Here is a 17,710-nt window from a genome sequence, read left to right as displayed (position 1 = left end):
CCAGTCTTACATTTAGGTCTCTAATCCATTTTGAGTTTATTTTTGTGTATGGTGTTAGGGAGTGTTCTAATTTCATTCTTTTACATGTAGCTGTCCAGTTTTCCCAGCACCACTTATTGAAGAGACTGTCTTTTCTCCATTGTATACCCTTGCCTCCTTTGTCATAGATTAGTTGACCATAGGTGCGTGGGTTTATCTCTGGGCTTTCTATCTTGTTCCATTGATCTCTGTTTCTGTTTTTGTGCCAGTACCATATTGTCTTGATTACTGTAGCTTTGTGGTATAGTCTGAAGTCAGAGAGTCTGATTCCTCCAGCTCCGCCTTTTTCCCTCAAGACTGCTTTGGCTATTCGGGGTCTTTTGTGTCTCCATACAAATTTTAAGATTTTTTTTGTTCTAGTTCCGTAAAAAAATGCTATTGGTAATTTGATAGGGATTGCATTGAATCTGTAGTTTGCTTTGGGTAGTATAGTCATTTTCACGATATTGATTCTTCCAATCCAAGAACATGGTATATCAATCCATCTGATGGTATCATCTTTAATTTCTCTCATCAGTGTCTTATAGTTTTCTGCATGCAGGTCTTTTGTCTCCCTGGGTAGGTTTATTCCTAGGTATTTTATTTTTTTTGTTGCAGTGGTAAATGGGAGTGTTTCCTTAATTTCTCTTTCAGATTTTTCATCATTAGTGTATAGGAATGCAAGAGATTTCTGTGCATTAATTTTGTATCCTGCAACTTTACCAAATTCATTGATTAGCTCTAGTAGTTTTCTGGTGACATCTTTAGGATTCTCTATGTATAGTATCATGTCATCTGCAAACAGTGACAGTTTTACTTCTTCTTTTCCAATTTGTATTCCTTTTATTTGTTTTTCTTCTCTGATTGCCGTGGCTAGGACTTCCAAAACTATGTTGAATAATAGTGGTGAGAGTGGACATCCTTGTCTTGTTCCTGATCTTAGAGGAAATGGTTTCAGTTTTTCACCATTGAGAATGATGTTTGCTGTGGGTTTGTCGTATATGGCCTTTATTATGTTGAGGTAGGTTCCCTCTATGCCCACTTTCTGGAGAGTTTTTATCATAAATGGGTGTTGAATTTTGTCAAAAGCTTTTTCTGCATCTATTAAGATGATCATATGGTTTTTATTCTTCAATTTGCTAATATGGTATATCACATTGATTGATTTGCATATATTGAAGAATCCTTGCATCCCTGGGATAAATCCCACTTGATCATGGTGTATGATCCTTTTAACGTGTTGTTGGATTCTGTTTGCTAGTATTTTGTTGAGGATTTTTGCATGTATATTCATCAGTGATAGTGGTGTGTAATTTTCTTTTTTTGTAGTATCTTTGTCTGGTTTTGGTATCAGGGTGATGGTGGCCTCATAGAATGAGTTTGGGAGTGTTCCTTCCTCTGCAATTTTTTGGAAGAGTTTGAGAAGGATGGGTGTTAGCTCTTCTCTAAATGTTTGATAGAATTCACCTGTGAAGCCATCTGGTCCTGGGCTTTTGTTTGTTGGAAGATTTTTAATCACAGTTTCAACTTCATTACTTGTGATTGGTCTGTTCATATTTTCTATTTCTTCCTGGTTCAGTCTTGGAAGGTTATACCTTTCTAAGAATTTGTCCATTTCTTCCAGGTTGTCCATTTTATTGGCATAGAGTTGCTTGTAGTAGTCTCTTAGGATGCTTTGTATCTCTGCAGTGTCTGTTGTAACTTCTCCTTTTTCATTTTTAATTTTATTGATTTGAGTCCTCTCCCTCTTTTTCTTGATGAGTCTGGCTAATGGTTTATCAATTTTGTTTATCTTCTCAAAGAACCAGCTTTTAGTTTTATTGATCTTTGCTATTGTTTTCTTTGTTTCTATTTCATTTATTTCTGCTCTGGTCTATATGATTTCTTTCCTTCTGCTAACTTTGGGTTTTGTTTGTTCTTCTTTCTCTAGTTCCTTTAGGTATAAGGTTAGATTGTTTATTTGAGATTTTTCTTGTTTCTTGAGGTAGGCTTGTATAGCTATAAACTTCCTTCTTAAAACTGCTTTTGCTGCATCCCATAGGTTTTGGATTGTTGTGTTTTCATTGTCATTTGTCCCAAGGTATTTTTTGATTTCCTCTTTGATTTCTTCAGTGATCTCTTGGTTATTTAGTAAGGTATTGTTTAGCCTCCATGTGTTTGTGTTTTTTACGTTTTTTTCCCTTTAATTGATTTCTAATCTCATAGCATTGTGGTCAGAAAAGATGCTTGATATGATTTCAGTTTTCTTAAATTTACTGAGGCTTGATTTGTGACCCAAGATGTGATCTATCCTGGAGAATGTTCCGGCACACTTGAGAAGAAAGTGTCATCTGTTGTTTTGGGATGGAATGTCCTATAAATATCAATTAAACCTATCTGGTCTATTGTGTCATTTAAAGCTTCTGTTTCCTTCTTTATTTCCGTTTTGGATGATCTGTCCATTGGTGTAAGTGAGGTGTTAAAGTCCCCCACTATTATTGTGTTCCTGTCGATTTCCTCTTTTATAGCTGTTAGCAGTTGCCTTATGTATTGAGGTGCTCCTATGTTGGGTGCATATATATTTATAATTGTTATATCTTCTTCTTGGATTGATCCCTTGATCATTATGTAGTGTCCTTCCTTGTCTCTTGTAACATTCTTTATTTTAAAGTCTATTTTATCTGATATGAGTATAGCTACTCCAGCTTTCTTTTGATTTCCATTTGCATGGAATATCTTTTTCCATCCCCTCACTTTCAGTCTGAATGTGTCCCTAGGTCTGAAGTGGGTCTCTTGTAGACAGCATATATATGGGTCTTGTTTTTGTATCCATTCAGCAAGCCTGTGTCTTTTGGTTGGAGCATTTAATCCATTCACGTTTAAGGTAATTATCGATATGTATGTTCCTATGACCATTTTCTTAATTGTTTTGGGTTTGTTTTTGTAGGTCCTTTTCTTCTCTTGTGTTTCCCACTTAGAGAAGTTACTTTAGCATTTGTTGTAGGGCTGGTTTGGTGGTGCTGAATTCTCTTAGCTTTTGCCTGTCTCTAAAGCTTTTGATTTCTCCGTCGAATCTGAATGAGATCCTTGCTTGGTAGAGTAATCTTGGTTGTAGGTTCTTTCCTTTCATCACTTTAAGTAAATCATTCCAATCCCTTCTGGCTTGTAGAGTTTCTGCTGAGAAATCAGCTGTTAACCTTATGGGAGTTCCCTTGTATGTTATTTGTCGTTTTTCCCTTGCTGCTTTCAATCATTTTTCTTTGTCTTTAATTTTTGCCAATTTGATTACTCTGTGTCTCGGCGTGTTTCTCCTTGGGTTTATCCTGCCTGGGACTCTCTGCACTTCCTGGACTTGGGTGGCTATTTCCTTTCCCATGTTAGGGAAGTTTTCGATTATAATCTCTTCAAATATTTTCTCTGGTCCTTTCTCTCTCTCTTCTCCTTCTGGGACCCCTATAATGTGAATGTTGTTGTGTTTAATGTTGTCCCAGAGGTCTCTTAGTCTGTCTTCATTTCTTTTCATTCTTTTTTCTTTATTCTGTTCCGCAGCAGTGAATTCCACCATTTTGTCTTCCAGGTCACTTATCCGTTCTTCTGCCTCAGTTATTCTGGTATTGATTCCTTCTAGTGTAGTTTTCATTTCAGTTATTGTATTGTTCATCTCTGTTTGTTTGTTCTTTCATTATTCTAGGTCTTTGTTAAACATTTTTTGCATCTTCTTGATCTTTGCCTCCATTTTTTTCCCGAGGTCCTGGATCATCTTCACTATCATTATTCTGAATTCTTTTTCTGGAAGGTTGCCTATCTCCACTTCATTTAGCTGTTTTTCTGGGGTTTTATCTTGTTCCTTCATCTGGTACATAGCCCTCTGCCTTTTCATCTTTTCTGTCTTTCTGTGAATGTGGTTTTTGTTCTACAGGCTGCCGGATTGTAGTTCTCCTTGCTTCTGCTGTCTGCCCTCTGGTGGATGAGGCTATCTAAGAGGCTTGTGCAAGTTTCCTGATGGGAGGGACTGGTGGTTGGTAGAGCTGGGTGTTGCTCTGGTGGGCAGAGCTCAGTAAAACTTTAATCCGCTTGACTGCTGATGGGTGGGGCTGGGTTCCCTCCCTGTTGGTTGTTTGGTCTGAGGTGACCCAACACTGGAGCCTACCTGGGCTCTTTGGTGGGGCTAATGGCAGACTCTGGGAGGGCTCACGCCAAGGAGTACTTCCCAGAACTTCTGCTGCCAGTGTCCTTGTCCTCACGGTGAGACACAGCCACCCCCCACCTCTGCAGGAGACCCTCCAACACTAGCAGGTAGGTCTGGTTCAGTCTCCCCTGGGGTCACTGCTCCTTCCCCTGGGTCCCAATGCCCACACTACTTTGTGTGTGCCCTCCAAGAGTGGAGTCTCTGTTTCCCCCAGTCCTGTCAAAGTCCTGCAATCAAATCCCGCTAGCCTTCAGAGTCTGATTCTCTAGGAATTCCTCCTCCCGTTGCCGGACCCCCAGGTTAGGAAGCCTGACGTGGGGCTCAGAACCTTCACTCCAGTGGGTGGACTTCTGTGGTATAAGTGTCCTCCAGTTTGTGAGTCACCGACCCAGCAATTATGGGATTTGATGTTATTGTGATTGCGCCCCTCCTACCGTCTCACTGTGGCTTCTCCTTTGTCTTTGGATGTGGGGTATCTTTTTTGGTGAATTCCAGTGTCTTCCTGTCGATGATTGTTCAGCAGTTAGTTGTGATTCTGGTGTTCTCGCATGAGGGAGTGAGAGCGCGTCCTTCTACTCCGCCATCTTGGTTCAGGGCCTACTTCACTCTTATCTCTATCATCCTGGTCACATTGCTTCCTCTTCTTCCTGTGTCTCTGTGTCTTCTCTTCTGTCAAGGAACTGAATTTTAAATTTAATTTAATATTTTAAAAAATTTATTTAATTTATTTTTGGCTGCGTTGGGTCCTCGCTGCTCCACACGAGCTTTCTCTAGTTGAGGTGAGCAGGGGCTACTCTTTGTTGTGGTGTGCTGGCTTCTCATTGCAGTGGCTTCTCTTTTTGCGGAGCTCCGGCTCTAGGCACGTGGGCTCAGTAGTTGTGGCACATGGGCTCAGTAGTTGTGGCTCGTGGGCTCTAGAGCGCAAGCTCAGTAGTTGTGGTGCACAGGGTTAGTGACTCCGCGGCATGTGAGATCTTCCCGGCCCAGGGCTCGAACCCGTGTCCTCTGCATTGGCAGGTGAATTCTGAATCACTGTGCAACCGGGGAAGTCCCTAAATTTTATTTAATTTTAATTGATTTAAATGTCAATAGCCACCTAGTGTAGTGGCCAAGGTATTGCAGAGCACAGGTAGTCCTTGGATACTTAAGAATTCAGGGTCCGGGGTGGTGAGAGGGGGGAAATACTGTGGGTTACAGTAAGAAGGGAAGATTGTGAGACTCTTGGAGAGTTAGTTGAAAGGAGGGGAGGCTTATGCTAGGCTAGAATGTCCAAGATTTGGTCATAAAATAGCGTGGCTGAAGCACATCTCTCCTGTACAGAAGTGGAAGGAAATAAAGGAGATTGGTGTGAATTTGTGGAGGTCCTTGAGTGTCAGTGTCAAAATTAACCCTGAAGGCATCAGGGAATGAGTAAGATAATACCTGCAAACCTTGACATCTTATGTAATTGATAAATACCGTACTCGTTACTGAAGGCTTTTCAATAGAAATGGGTGCTTTAGGAGGATTCAGCTGGCATGGGAGACAGAGGGATGAGAGGGGAGAAAAGACTTCAGGCAGGGCACAAATCTGCATCACAGTCTTGCCCTTGTTGACTGTTCTTTTCCTAGTCACCTCCCATAATTGACTCTCCCCACCTTCAACATCCTCTTGTCTGTGGCTGAAGTTGGTATTTAAGGTTAGGGTTTTGGCCATTTTGGTGAGTTACTCAGTTTTCCTGGGTCTCTCCCATGTATACATGTTATTAAACTTTGATTTTCTCTTGTTAATCTGTCTCATGTCAATTTAACTCTTAGACCAGCCAGAAGACCTTATAAGGGTAGAGGAAAATGTCTTCCTTCTTAACAACATGATGTTTATTTGATGTGTTTCCTCTCTTTTTCAATGCCCAGTGCTGCCCCTTCTCTGCACGTTCTCTTCAACGTTGCTCCTACAAATCCCAGTTGAAATACTACTTCTTAGATTAAGCCTTTCTCTCTCCTGATCTCAGAATCACTGACTTAGGATCTCAGAGGTCTGACAATTTGTATCTCTTATGGCATCTTGTATAATACCTTGCCTGTAGTAGGTGCTTTATGTATGTTGGAATTGAAAGAGATAGTGTATATTTACTTTGTGAGAGGCTGATTGAGATCGAAAACATAGGCGAAAATGGGAAGCTAGCATGACCTAAACATTAGAACTCAAGAAAGCACATACAACAAAAAATAAAACTCCAAGCTATAGACTAATGTTGGTTATTAATAAAGATGTAAAAACCTTAAATAAAGTATTAGAATGTCTAAGTTAATAGTGTTAAGGGATAATCAGTCATGAATGGATAGTGTGTTTATCCTGGGAATTAAATTGATTAACACATCATATTGATCAAACAAAAGAGTGTCACCATAGACACTCAATAGGCAGTGTACAGTATCTACACCCTGGTGCTCACAATCTCATAACAAACTTGACAGGGTACTTCAAACAAGAGAAAGAATATCTTTTACAAAACAGTATCCAACCATAAACTCAGTGGGAGAATAAATATCTTCCCTGACTTATGATGGGGTTATGTCCTGAATATTGGAAGTCAATGCCTTTAATACACCTAACCTACTGAACATCATAGTTTAGCCTAGCCTACCTTAAGTGTGCTCAGAACACTTACATTAGCCCACAGTTGGGAAAAACCATCTCACACAAAGCCTATTTCATAATAAAGTGTTAAAAATCTCATGAAATTGTTACTGAGCCAAACTCGGGTCCACCTGCCCGATGCACAGCAAAGCCAGTCTGCTGACACCGGGTTGTGGTGAAGGGCAAGACAGCATTTATTGCAGGGTGCCAAACAAGGAGAATGTGCAGCTAGTGCTCAAAAGACCCAAACTCCCCGATGGCTTTTAGGCAAGGGTTTTTAAAGGCAACGTTATGGGAGAGGGTTGTAGGGTGCCTGATCAGCTCATGGACATTCTTTCTGATTGGTTGGTGGTGAGGTAACAGGGTGGTGTTTCAGGAATCTTAATCATCAGTCTTCTGGTTCCAACCAGTCTGGGGTCTGTGTGCTTGTGGTCAGCATGTAGTCAACATCTTCCACTTAGTTTCTGCAGAACAACTCAAAGATATGTATCAGATTGTTGTCTGTATCCCTTCAGGAGGAACTAGGAGTCCTGTGACTCTATTGTTTAAGCTGTTAGTACTTTTCTTGTTTGATTGCTTTCCTTTGTTTCTGCATTTTCCACTTCTCTAATCATTAACTGGGTCTGCTCTTTGGAACCTGGGGAAGGCCTAGGAGACAAAAGCTTTTTCTACAAACAAGCAACAGGAGACAAGGAGGGGCTTGTACCCAGGAGGGCCTCGTGGGGTCCTGCTCTGTTTCATAATTTATTGAATACTGTACTGAAAGTGAGAAACAGAATGGTTGTCTGGGTGCAGAATGGTTGTACGTGTATCAGTTGTTTCCCCTCGTGATCGCATGGCTGATGGGGAGCTGTGGCTGCCGCTGCCCAGCATCACGAGAGGATCATATTGCATATCTCAAGCTCAGGAGAAGATCAAAATTCAAAAATTGAAGTACATTTTCTACTGAATGCACGTTGATTTTGTACCATCTTAAAGCTGAAAAATGGAAAGTTGAAGCATTGTAATTTGGGTACCATCTGTAGTGGGGGATTCCTATAAAAACCAGAAATAATAAAAGATACGCACTGTTGCGATTAATGAAGTAGTTAAAATGAGACTGATGAATGCTGTCTGGGGAGTGAAGTTGGTGCTCTCCTGCCTGTTTGTAGCCATATGAATCAATACTACCTTTTGGAAGTCGACTAGGTGGTCTCTTTCACAAAGCATAAAAATATTCATACCCTCTGACTCAGACATTTACTTCTCCGAAATTCTCCTAAGGAATCTGATATGTTGACAAAGAAGTGAACAGGTATTCACTATAACATTAGTTAGAAGAATCAGAAATGACAGAAATTTAAATGCCCCACAATGGGGAAATAGTTGAGACCATTAAGGGGTATCCCTACAGTGGAATATAATTAGTCATTAGAAATGTTTAAGGCTTTTGATACTATGAGAATGCTCTTGTATGAATTAGAATGATACAGATTGTGTTTAAACATTCCCTCATGGTGTATAAAAATCTCCTTTGTTTCTTGATGGAAGGGTTAGAACTCATTTTTCTTTTTTTCTGGTTAAATTTCTGAGTGTTTGAAATAGGTTCCAATGCACTTCCCAAAATTTAGATCGTTGTATGTTCTGACTATTCCAAATAAGAAAGAGGATGAAAAGAGGCTCATTATGAAAAGCAACAATATGGTATTTTACAAATGTTTTCTTTTTATTTAAAATTTTCTTTTATTCTTTTTGATGGGACACACATTTACAGGGTTGAAAAACCAAAAATGTACAATAAAATATGAAGTGAGGAGTGGCTTTCACACCTCTGTCCCTCATCTGCCCAGTCCTTTCCTTGAAACCGAGCAAGGGGTTGAGTGCTCGCTGCTCAGAAAGCCAAACTCTGACAGCGGGTATTTGCAGCAAAGTAAGGGTTTATTGCAGGGTGCCAAGCAAGGGAGTGGGAAGTGAGCCTCAGATCCCCTCTAATTTGGTCTTCGAGTTACGGGGTTTTTAAAGGGGAAGGACAAAGAAGGTGGGGCTAATCATTGTCTTGTGACATTTGTTAATCGCAGTTTCAAGAGTCAGGATGCCTAAGGTTTATGAGTCTTTGGCCAGGTTTTCCATGACCTGGGGAGGGGGGCGGTCTGTTAGCTCATCTTGCCCTGGAGAAACAACCTGAGTATGTTAAGGATGTTATTGACAAGAGCACTTTTAGTCCTCTGACTGGTTGATCATTGTTCAATTGGCACAGGATTGAGGTCAGAGGGGATGAGAAAGGGAAAAAAGGTTTTAATAGAGAGGTTAATCGTAAACTCGGCAGGGGAATTCAGTTTTAGGGGGACTCAGTTTCATCCTAACATGTGACCGCTGATACTAGTTTTGATTTTGGACACAGGTGTCAGTAAGCAGCAGCTTGCAGCAAGCAGCAGCGAGCAGTAGCTGGAAGCAAGATCTTAGTTCCCGGCCTGGGAGTCCTAACCACTGGACCACAGGGGCCAGCAGCTAGGGCCTGGGTCCCTAGTTCTTGCCTGCCTTGTCAAGAAAGAATTCAGGCGAGGAGGCAGAAGGTAAAGAGAAAAGTGAAAAGTTTACTGGAAAAGCAGAGTACACGCGGAAAGATGCACAGGCGAACTCAGAGAGTCGCGAGAGTCGTGCCTTTGGGAAGTTTAAACCCTTTATGAGGGGGCAGTCCTCCGGGTTTTTGTCTTCTTCTTGGCCAATCGTATTGTTTTGACCCCATGGCTAATTTGTCTCTGGACCTTCCCCTGGGTGTACACGCACCCCTCAGTCAAGATGGCTTTCATTGCAAAGGCCTCTGGGAGGGAGGTAGCAGGACTTACTATGGTCTGGCGTCTCCTGCCTTTTTGACCCTGTGAAGGCTTTTGTGCATGCGTAGTGTCTCCCTTGCCCCAAGGATGGGAAATGTATGACCTCTCGATCTTTTAACAGGGTTTAGCCCCTCTCTGTCTCTGCCATAAAAGTGTCCAGTGTCCGGTTATCTACCCTGTTCCTGTTTCTTATATCGAGGTGCAGATCTCGAAATATAGACAGGAGTCCGGTCATAAATATGTAGTGCTGGAGCTCGTTTATCTCTTGCCCCAGGAAATGTAAACCGGGGGCTGGTAATGAATGTCTGGCCTAGAGCTCATCTTCTTCTCACCCCAGGAGGTATGAACAGGATGCCAGTTGTAAATGCCTAGCCTGGAGCCCACCTATCTCCTACCTCAGTTTCTTCTGTGTCCTTTCAGAGATTTTTTTTTTTTTAGCTCATGTTCAAGCAAATTTAAATATATGACCTCCCCACACCTTGCCCTCAAGTCACTATCTACTGCCTAACTCATTTATGCCTGGCCCACTTTGGGCCACCCTGGCTGGCCTTGTTCTAGATTCTTACATCACCAGGACTTGCCTGTCTGAGATGCAACTCCTCAGCCTATGGACAGCCCCCTGCCCACTCTGTGGGTTGTTGGGGAGGAAGACATTTTCCTCTACCCTTCTAGGTTCTTCTGGCTGGTCTAAGAATTAAATGGGCATGAGACAGATTAACAGGAGAAAATCACACAAAAGTTGAATAACATGAATACATGGGAGAGAAGGCTTTCACCTTGAATACCATCTTTGGCTAAAGACAAAAGAGGGTGTGGGCGGTGGGGAGTCAGTTATGGGAGGTGACCAGGAAAAGCACGGTAAACAAGGGTGAGCTTTTCATGCAGATGTAAGCCTTTGCCTTCTCCATTGATAAGTTTCTAGAGATTTGGTCATCCTCCTCTTCTTGGTACAGTCAAGGAGAGACCCTTACAAATGGAGATTTTCCTTATGCATGTAAATGTTTCTTACAAAAGGGTAACTTCTACTTGGTTTTCAGCGTTTCTCCCATGTCTGCTGTTTCTTAGAAAATAACCAGCTTAAAAGAATTAATATGCCAGAGAGACATATAGGGGGGCAAATTCTGCTCCCCTACAGGGTGAACGAGGTGGGGAGTGGGTGTGTGCCCACCTTGGAGTGCCTTCAAGTGCACAGTTGAAACTACTGGGATAATTACAGCAGCCAACTTGACTGACATACCCAGCACACACTTCAAATATGTTAGGTTAAAAAAACTGACTCAAAGGCAGTACTTTTCAGGCAGTGATTCTCAGCTTGAGAGTAAGGTCATAGCAGAATCTTCAGGAGGGCTTGTGTAGTTTTAAAACCATTCAATGTTGTCATTTCCTACATTTTGAAAGTGGAAATAATCCCATATCTTTCTGATGTCAACTACAGAAAGTAAAGTGTGGGAATTTTGGCTCTAGAGCATGAGTTAAAAATAAAAACATCGAAAAACATTGTTCAAAGGCATGCGCTGTTGCTCCCAATGTTACCCAAAAACTGGGTTCACCTCTTCGTGGGTGTTGAACCAAAAGATGCAACCAAGCCAAAGAATGGGAGGAGGAAGGATCTATTACTTGCAGCAAGTAAGGAGAACACCAGGGATCTTTCCCAAAGCAGTGTCTCCCTGAAAACTGGGGAAGTTTTAAGCTAAGGGCACATGCATGTTCACGAAGGGGCTTGGGTGGTCCACACAGTCCAAGCTTTAGTTGATGGATGTCACAAGGGTCAGAAAAGGTCAACATTATCATCCCTTAGGTTCCAGTTGATCTGGTGGTTGAGTGCTTCAAGCTAGTCTTTACCATTGAAACAGAACTGGGGGTCTTTACAACTGATGTATTATCTTTGCTCTTGTTACTTCTCTTGCCTGATAACAGTCATTTGTTCCTACATTGTTTCCTTAAGGTCATTAATTACTGAGACCTGTTCAAGGACAAGCATTATGGCCAGGCTTAGATCACAAAGTGGCTTAGGCCAAAAATGGGTTCTCTTATGTCAAGAAAGCCCTGCCTGGTTTTCTTCCTCTGGGGACCTGCTACCCTATGTACTTACACCACAGGGGTTAAAATTGCTTTTGAGGGGCGGTGGTGGGTCAAAAAACCATCTTACACCATGTCTAAAGCACAGATATGAATGTGGTACATAAACAGGTATACACATAATGTATATGTGGAATTAAAATTTCGTTGGAGGGGCAATTGGGAAAAAAATGTCTAACAAGGCTCATTAGGAGGGTGATAATGAACAGAAAGGTTGAGATGCTGGTCAAAGGGAATGGGTGCAGCGCTGATGATTTGTGGGTGTTTCCGAGGAGGGGAGAGTGGTGGTCAGGATAAAGACCTGGCTGCCAGGGCACTGCTGTGGTGGGCTGCCGTGGCCAACTTGGACTGATTTGACTTTGCCATTTTAACTGTCTGGTAAGGGGCAGAAGAAAGTTACTCCTCTCCCACGCTCCTCCCTCTTTCCCTCCCCCCAGCTGGATTCAACTAGTAGAACTTGAGGACTAGCTGTTTCTCAGATACCCAGCATCCCAGCATCGCAGGATGCCAGAGCTGGAGGGCCCTATACCTTCCTGTCCCTTTTATTTTCCATATCACATACTAGAACCAAGGCCATCCCCTCAATGATGGAATGGAACTGACTCTCTGAACATACATTCCTTTTGCTCCCCCAAAGGGTCATTGATTCAAGAGGCACAGCCGGTGCTGGGAGATGACTTTAAAGACAAGTGTCTGTTTTGTGAAGTCTGTTTCTCCCTAGGCATTGACTAGAGTGAAATACGAGTTGATGTTGGGAATGATGTGAGCCCTGTGTGGCTGCGGAGGGAGAGCAGGGAGCGGGTTATGCTGGTGGACGAGTGGAGGGAGGGAGTTGGTTTGACTCGTCAGAATTCTTTCCAGCTCTCCGCCACCATCTTTGTGGTCTTGGTCAAGATCATGGAACTATTCTGGGCCTTTTTTTTTTCTTTATAAATCTATAAATTAGATGCATCAAATTAAGGTTACTTTCAAATCTAGTAAGCTACAGGGGTCAGTACTTGACAAGGTGAGACATGTCTAAGGATTTCTTTATTCAGTAATTAGACCTCACTGCTTGATCATTACAATTGCAAAGAATTAAGTGGAGACAATGGTGGTTTCGTACAGAATAGGGCCACATCCCAGGCACTCTTCTTCCGGTTCTTAGAATGATCTGTTTTGTTTTTTCCTTCACTGGGATATCTTTTTTACTAACACCTGGAATTCTTCGAAACTAACTTCTCCATCTCCATTCCTGTCCAGTTCTTGAAAGAGGTCATCTAGGGTGCTTGGACCCTGGTTTTAGACAAAAAGGATGGGATAGAAGAGAGGAGAGAAAATGATTCAGTTACTGCTGCACATTCTCCGAAATTAGAGACACTGGGTCTGCGTTCCTAGAAGGCAACCGAGTTTTCAGTCACATGTTACTGATAGAGATGAAGAAACCAACTTTAGTTGTAGTATTGCTTCATGTCACAGAACTGACTACCCTTTTTTTAAAAAAACTATATCATACATTTATTATTTTAAAATTGATAATGTGTATTTTAAAATAATTGGTTTCCTATGTAAACTAAATCTAAATCATTCTTTTGAGAAGAAGTCCCAGGGCTTTACTTGACTGCCGAGAGGCCCTGCTCCAAGGTTTCCCTGGTAGCTGGTTTGGCATCCAGCCCCAGAGCTGGACCAGCATGTGATCCTAGGCTTGCCATGGGCCAGCCCCGTGCCAAAGCTTTTCCTTAGCCTGTGCAATTCTCCCAGCTGCCGTGTGGGGGAGATCCACTTTACAGATGAGGAAACTGAGGCTTTGAGACACCCGCTGACTTGCTCAGGGCCCCCAGCTGGTAAGTAGAGGGCTTGGGGTTCACACACTGACTCCAGAGCTCAACCCCTTAATTAGCAACCACCCTAGTTTTTTCCCAAACCCCGGGTTGCAGCCCACTGCCATGCTATGCAGGATGACTTTGGCTCAGTGGTTCTCACACTTTGGCATGCGTCAGAATCACCAGGTGGGCCTGCTGACCTTAGTAAACCCAAATTGATGGGTGGTCCCACTCCCAGAGCTTCCGATTCACTAGGCTTGGGGTGGGACCTGAGAATCTGTATTTCCAACAGGTTCCTGGGCGGTGTTGATGCTGCTGGTGCAGGACTGACTACTCAGAGAACCACTGCTTGTTACATCAGATCATGTTCAGCTCAACTCCCTTTTGACTACTGGTATTCCTGTAGTGACTTAAGCAGAATTAATTTTTGTCTCTGCTATAGGGGTGGAAAAATTTCCCTTCTTCCCTTCTGGGTTCTTTGGCTGGTCTCTTAATTAAATTGACATAGACAGATCAGCAGGAGAAAAACAAGTTTAATTACATACGTACAGGGTACCCCATAAAAATATGATACCCAAAGGGCAGCCAGGTAACCGAGGCTTATATAACATCCTGGGCTAAGGCTACAAAGGGAAGGAAGGCCATTCACAGGTAGGCAGAGATGTTTGGAAAACAAAAGTTTGGCCTGTTATACAGATACATTTCTTAGGAGAAAAGGAATCTCTAGCAAGAGCTCTCTTCCTGGTAAAAGAAGAGCTCTCTTCTTTGCAGTGTAAATTTAAGCAGTTGAGTGGGAGGTAAAGAGCTTTCCCTGAATCTTTGGGTTTTGATTGCTTTCAGTTCCAAGTAATCTTCATGCTAAAGTGGCATATTTCAGGGAGACTTGTTCTGAGCCCCTCCACTGCCGTAAAACTCAAATCTTAAAGCCATCACAACTCTGACTTTCAGGTTAGGAGTCTCTGTGGCAAAATAGTACCCAGGAAACCTATTGAAATAACAGTTTAGTTTATAAGTCAGCTTCAAAAATTGTTTTTAAATTGTGGTAAAAAACACATAAGATAACATTCCCCATCTTAACTATTTTTTTTTTTTTTTTTTTTATAAATTTATTTATTTTTGGCTGCGTTGGGTCTTCGTTGCTGCACGTGGGCTTTCTCTAGTTGCAGCGAGTGGGAGGGCTGCTCTTCGTTGAGGTGTGCGGGCTTCTCATTGTGGTGGCTTCTCTTGTTGCGGAGCACGGGCTCTAGGCTCGCGGGCTCAATAGTTGTGGCACGCGGGCTTAGTTGCTCCGAGGCATGTGGGATCTTCCCGGACCAGGGCTCGAACCCGTGTCCCCTGCATTGGCAGGCGGATTCTTAACCACTGCGCCACCAGGGAAGTCCTTAACTATTTTTAAGTATACAGTTCAGTAACGTTAAGTATGTTCACATTGTTGTGCAACAAATCTCTACATCAAGGTATGCTTTAATCCCTAAGATTCCTTTAAAGACACTTGGCACTTAGCTATGCTCACAAGACCAAACTGTGTTAGTTATTTAGCATCTGTTTTATAAATACCAAGCACTGTTTTCCTGAAGCATTTGCTAGATTCTAAACCATACAAGGTGATGTGATGTAAACAGAGTATAGTTTAGAAAACCTTAGAAATCCATGTGGAAATATAATCAGTACATGACTTGATAAGTAGATTTTTCACAACTTACCATTAGTCTTCCTACCTTTATCCAAATTAGAAAAGTCATATGTGCTTTTTATAGGAAATACATAAAATATAGAAAAATACAGAAAAATTCACCAATCTTACCTTATTTAAAAACAACTTGTTTGAGTAGATTGCCTAGGCTTTCCTGTCAGATTATTATTTTTCTCCTTTTTCTTATTATTTTCTATTATTCCTATTATTATTTTTCTTCCTTTTGGAAAAATTTAAGAGTTTTTTGAAGAGTTGAATCTTTCTCAGAAACACTGGTTTTTATTTTTAATTAGAAAGTCTCTTTTTCTGCTAGTACCTTTAACTTTTTAAGTTATTTCACATTTTAACTGTAAGACAATATCGATTATAAGGTCATCGAATTCAGATACTTCACTTTTTAGTACTAAAAACAGAAACCTCAACAACTAAAACTAGAAACCTTCTCACATGTCATATTGGCAGAAGGGACGTTTGTGGTTAAAAACTGAGAACCAAATTCTGAAGTTAGAGCTAAGTAGGGACCAAGTCAAATGTAACAGGTAGTTGCACAGTTGCTTCCATTTTGAAGATGGATTTTAGTTCCAAGGGAAAGAAAATGTATTGGAGCAAAGAGAATCAACCTTTCCCTATTCCTTATTGCCTCTAGATGCATTTTGATTTTGATAACTCTGGGATGGTTTTGATCAGAAACTTTATGGCTGAGGAAATGTAATCCTTTCCTGAAAGTTGTTTAGAAACGCGTGGTTGCTCATTAGCACAAATTTAGGTGCTTAACACAAATTAACACAAATGTAAATGCTTTTGAAATAGAAATGGGTGTCGCCAGAGGGCAATTTATCAGCATGAAGCCGGTTTTCTTAACAGACTGCCAAGTAAGTGTTGGTCTAGTTGAGAGATCCTACCTATAACAGAGGAGCACATCCAAGTCCAAGTCCTATAACCGTACAGGCCTCATTGTTTTCCTAAAGCCTGGCACAGGGGTGCTGAATCCAGGCTGAAGGCCTTAGTGTGTTTGCTTGGCAACCTGCGGGTCTTCCAGGCCTAGCTTGGTAAGAGTGCGATCATGGCTTCTGTTTACTATGGCTGGTCCCGGGGAGTTCTGTGTCAAGGCTGTGGGCAATAGAAGGCGTAGTCCGTGCTTTCTAGGAGCTTGCCTTCTGAAATGTGGCCTGCCCTCAGGGGAGGAAAGCACACATTCAAGCGCCCTCCCTCCGGTGACGCCCATGCCTGGGCTACTGGGCGCTCTGCCTCAGATGGAGCTCTGATCAGTCTCGTCGCGGACCTCAGCCTCTCCCCGCGTCCTTTCCTCTCTTCTCCCCTCCCTTCCCACCATCACCGCCCCATCAGCGGGCTCTGTGGTGGTATACTCACTTTCAGTAAACTGGGGAATTCAGTCTGAATCAATAGCTTCAGCTCCTCCTTCGACAGCTGGTTTGGATCACCTTCTTTGGCTGCGTATTTTTCAAAAATGCTCTTCAGTTCTTCAGGAAACTTGTTTGTACTCATTTTGGTGTCCTGTAAATTGGGAAAGAAATGGACTTACCAAAAAGCTGAAGTATTTTCTACTGATGATTGCCAGCAGGAGTTGAGTGCTTTTGGGCTGTTTCCTTGGCATAGGTGAGAGAGAATAAAGAAAAGGGGAGAGGGGAAGATAAAGAGGAGGAGGAGGAGGAGAGAGGGGGGCGGGAACTGTGGGAATCACAATGTACCAGTGACTGAAAACGTGTTTTAAAAATAATCATCTTAGATAGGTTGTTAAATGTCTGTTTTTAGAGTACATCTGTTAGAAGATAGTCTTTGGAGCCAAATACTTTTGCTAGTAATTATGACATTTTTCACTTTTTAGGTACCTGCTCTGCACTCTGTAGGCTGTGGTCTTGAGGAAACCTGACCACAGCTTCTAGCCTTTTAAATTACTGGTAATATCTTTAGATGGCACAAACCCACTTTTTCTCTAGACCGTGATCTTTCACACCATTCTGAAAGGAAGCAGAAGCAGCTACAGGTACTACTAAAATCACACTTACCTGGTCGTCCAGCAGTGAGGCAGCTGGAAGAATCAAATAGGGAGTGTGAGAAGCTGAGCAGGATCCTGCGACTTTTATAGTCTTTACAGATACGCCACCCTGATTAGGAAATTTTCCTTTTGTTTGCCATTTAAGGGTAATTATTAATGATTTTTGAAACCCAAGCCTAAGACTGCATGAGCTTCATAATTAAGGGCAAGATCCAATAAAGGGCCACCTCAACAGTTGCTTAATGGTTCAGAGTCCCAAGTATAAGCTTGGATCCTTTACCCCTTAGATTATATTTTCCCTACAATGTGGAACGAGGATATTTGCTCACTGTTCACATTTCAGAAAGCTCAAATATGGAGGGTTGGTTTTTTTCAATTTAGTTGCATATTTAGGCTTGAAAAAAATAATTTTCTGCACATCAAGAAAAAAATGCTGAAATAGATAATCAAATACTACATAGTTTAAAGAATTGCCTTATAGCCTTTGAAGTCCCTCTGATG

At 41.9% G+C, this 17,710-nt stretch overlaps 2 protein-coding genes across 7 annotated transcripts in view; one reads left to right on the top strand and one right to left on the bottom strand.

The window, feature by feature from the left end:
* CTPS2 (CTP synthase 2) overlaps positions 1–17,710 on the top strand; it is a 126,623-nt gene that overhangs the window by 56,225 nt on the left and 52,688 nt on the right. The window lies entirely within an intron of this gene.
* S100G (S100 calcium binding protein G) lies at positions 12,710–17,251 on the bottom strand. The gene is made up of 3 exons (XM_061179023.1): positions 17,220–17,251; positions 16,564–16,707; positions 12,710–12,972 (listed from the first exon to the last, which is right to left on the bottom strand). Exons 2-3 carry the CDS (start codon positions 16,696–16,698, stop codon positions 12,868–12,870), a joined length of 240 nt encoding a protein of 79 aa, XP_061035006.1. The 5' UTR covers positions 16,699–16,707; positions 17,220–17,251; the 3' UTR covers positions 12,710–12,867.

This window comes from Eubalaena glacialis, chromosome X (genome assembly GCF_028564815.1).
Source record: "Eubalaena glacialis isolate mEubGla1 chromosome X, mEubGla1.1.hap2.+ XY, whole genome shotgun sequence".
Taxonomy (NCBI): Eukaryota; Metazoa; Chordata; class Mammalia; order Artiodactyla; family Balaenidae; genus Eubalaena; species Eubalaena glacialis.
The sequence above is the reverse complement of the archived record's forward strand: the minus strand, read 5'-3'. Positions and strand labels throughout refer to the sequence as shown.

Bases quoted from the DNA above. Each gene is read 5' to 3' on its own strand.
- S100G (XM_061179023.1), bottom strand. From the start codon at position 16,698: ATGAGTACAAACAAGTTTCCTGAAGAACTGAAGAGCATTTTTGAAAAA. The intron at 12,973-16,563 runs GTGAGTATACCA...GTCTAAAACCAG, and splicing joins AATTCCCCAGTTTACTGAAA to GGTCCAAGCACCCTAGATGA.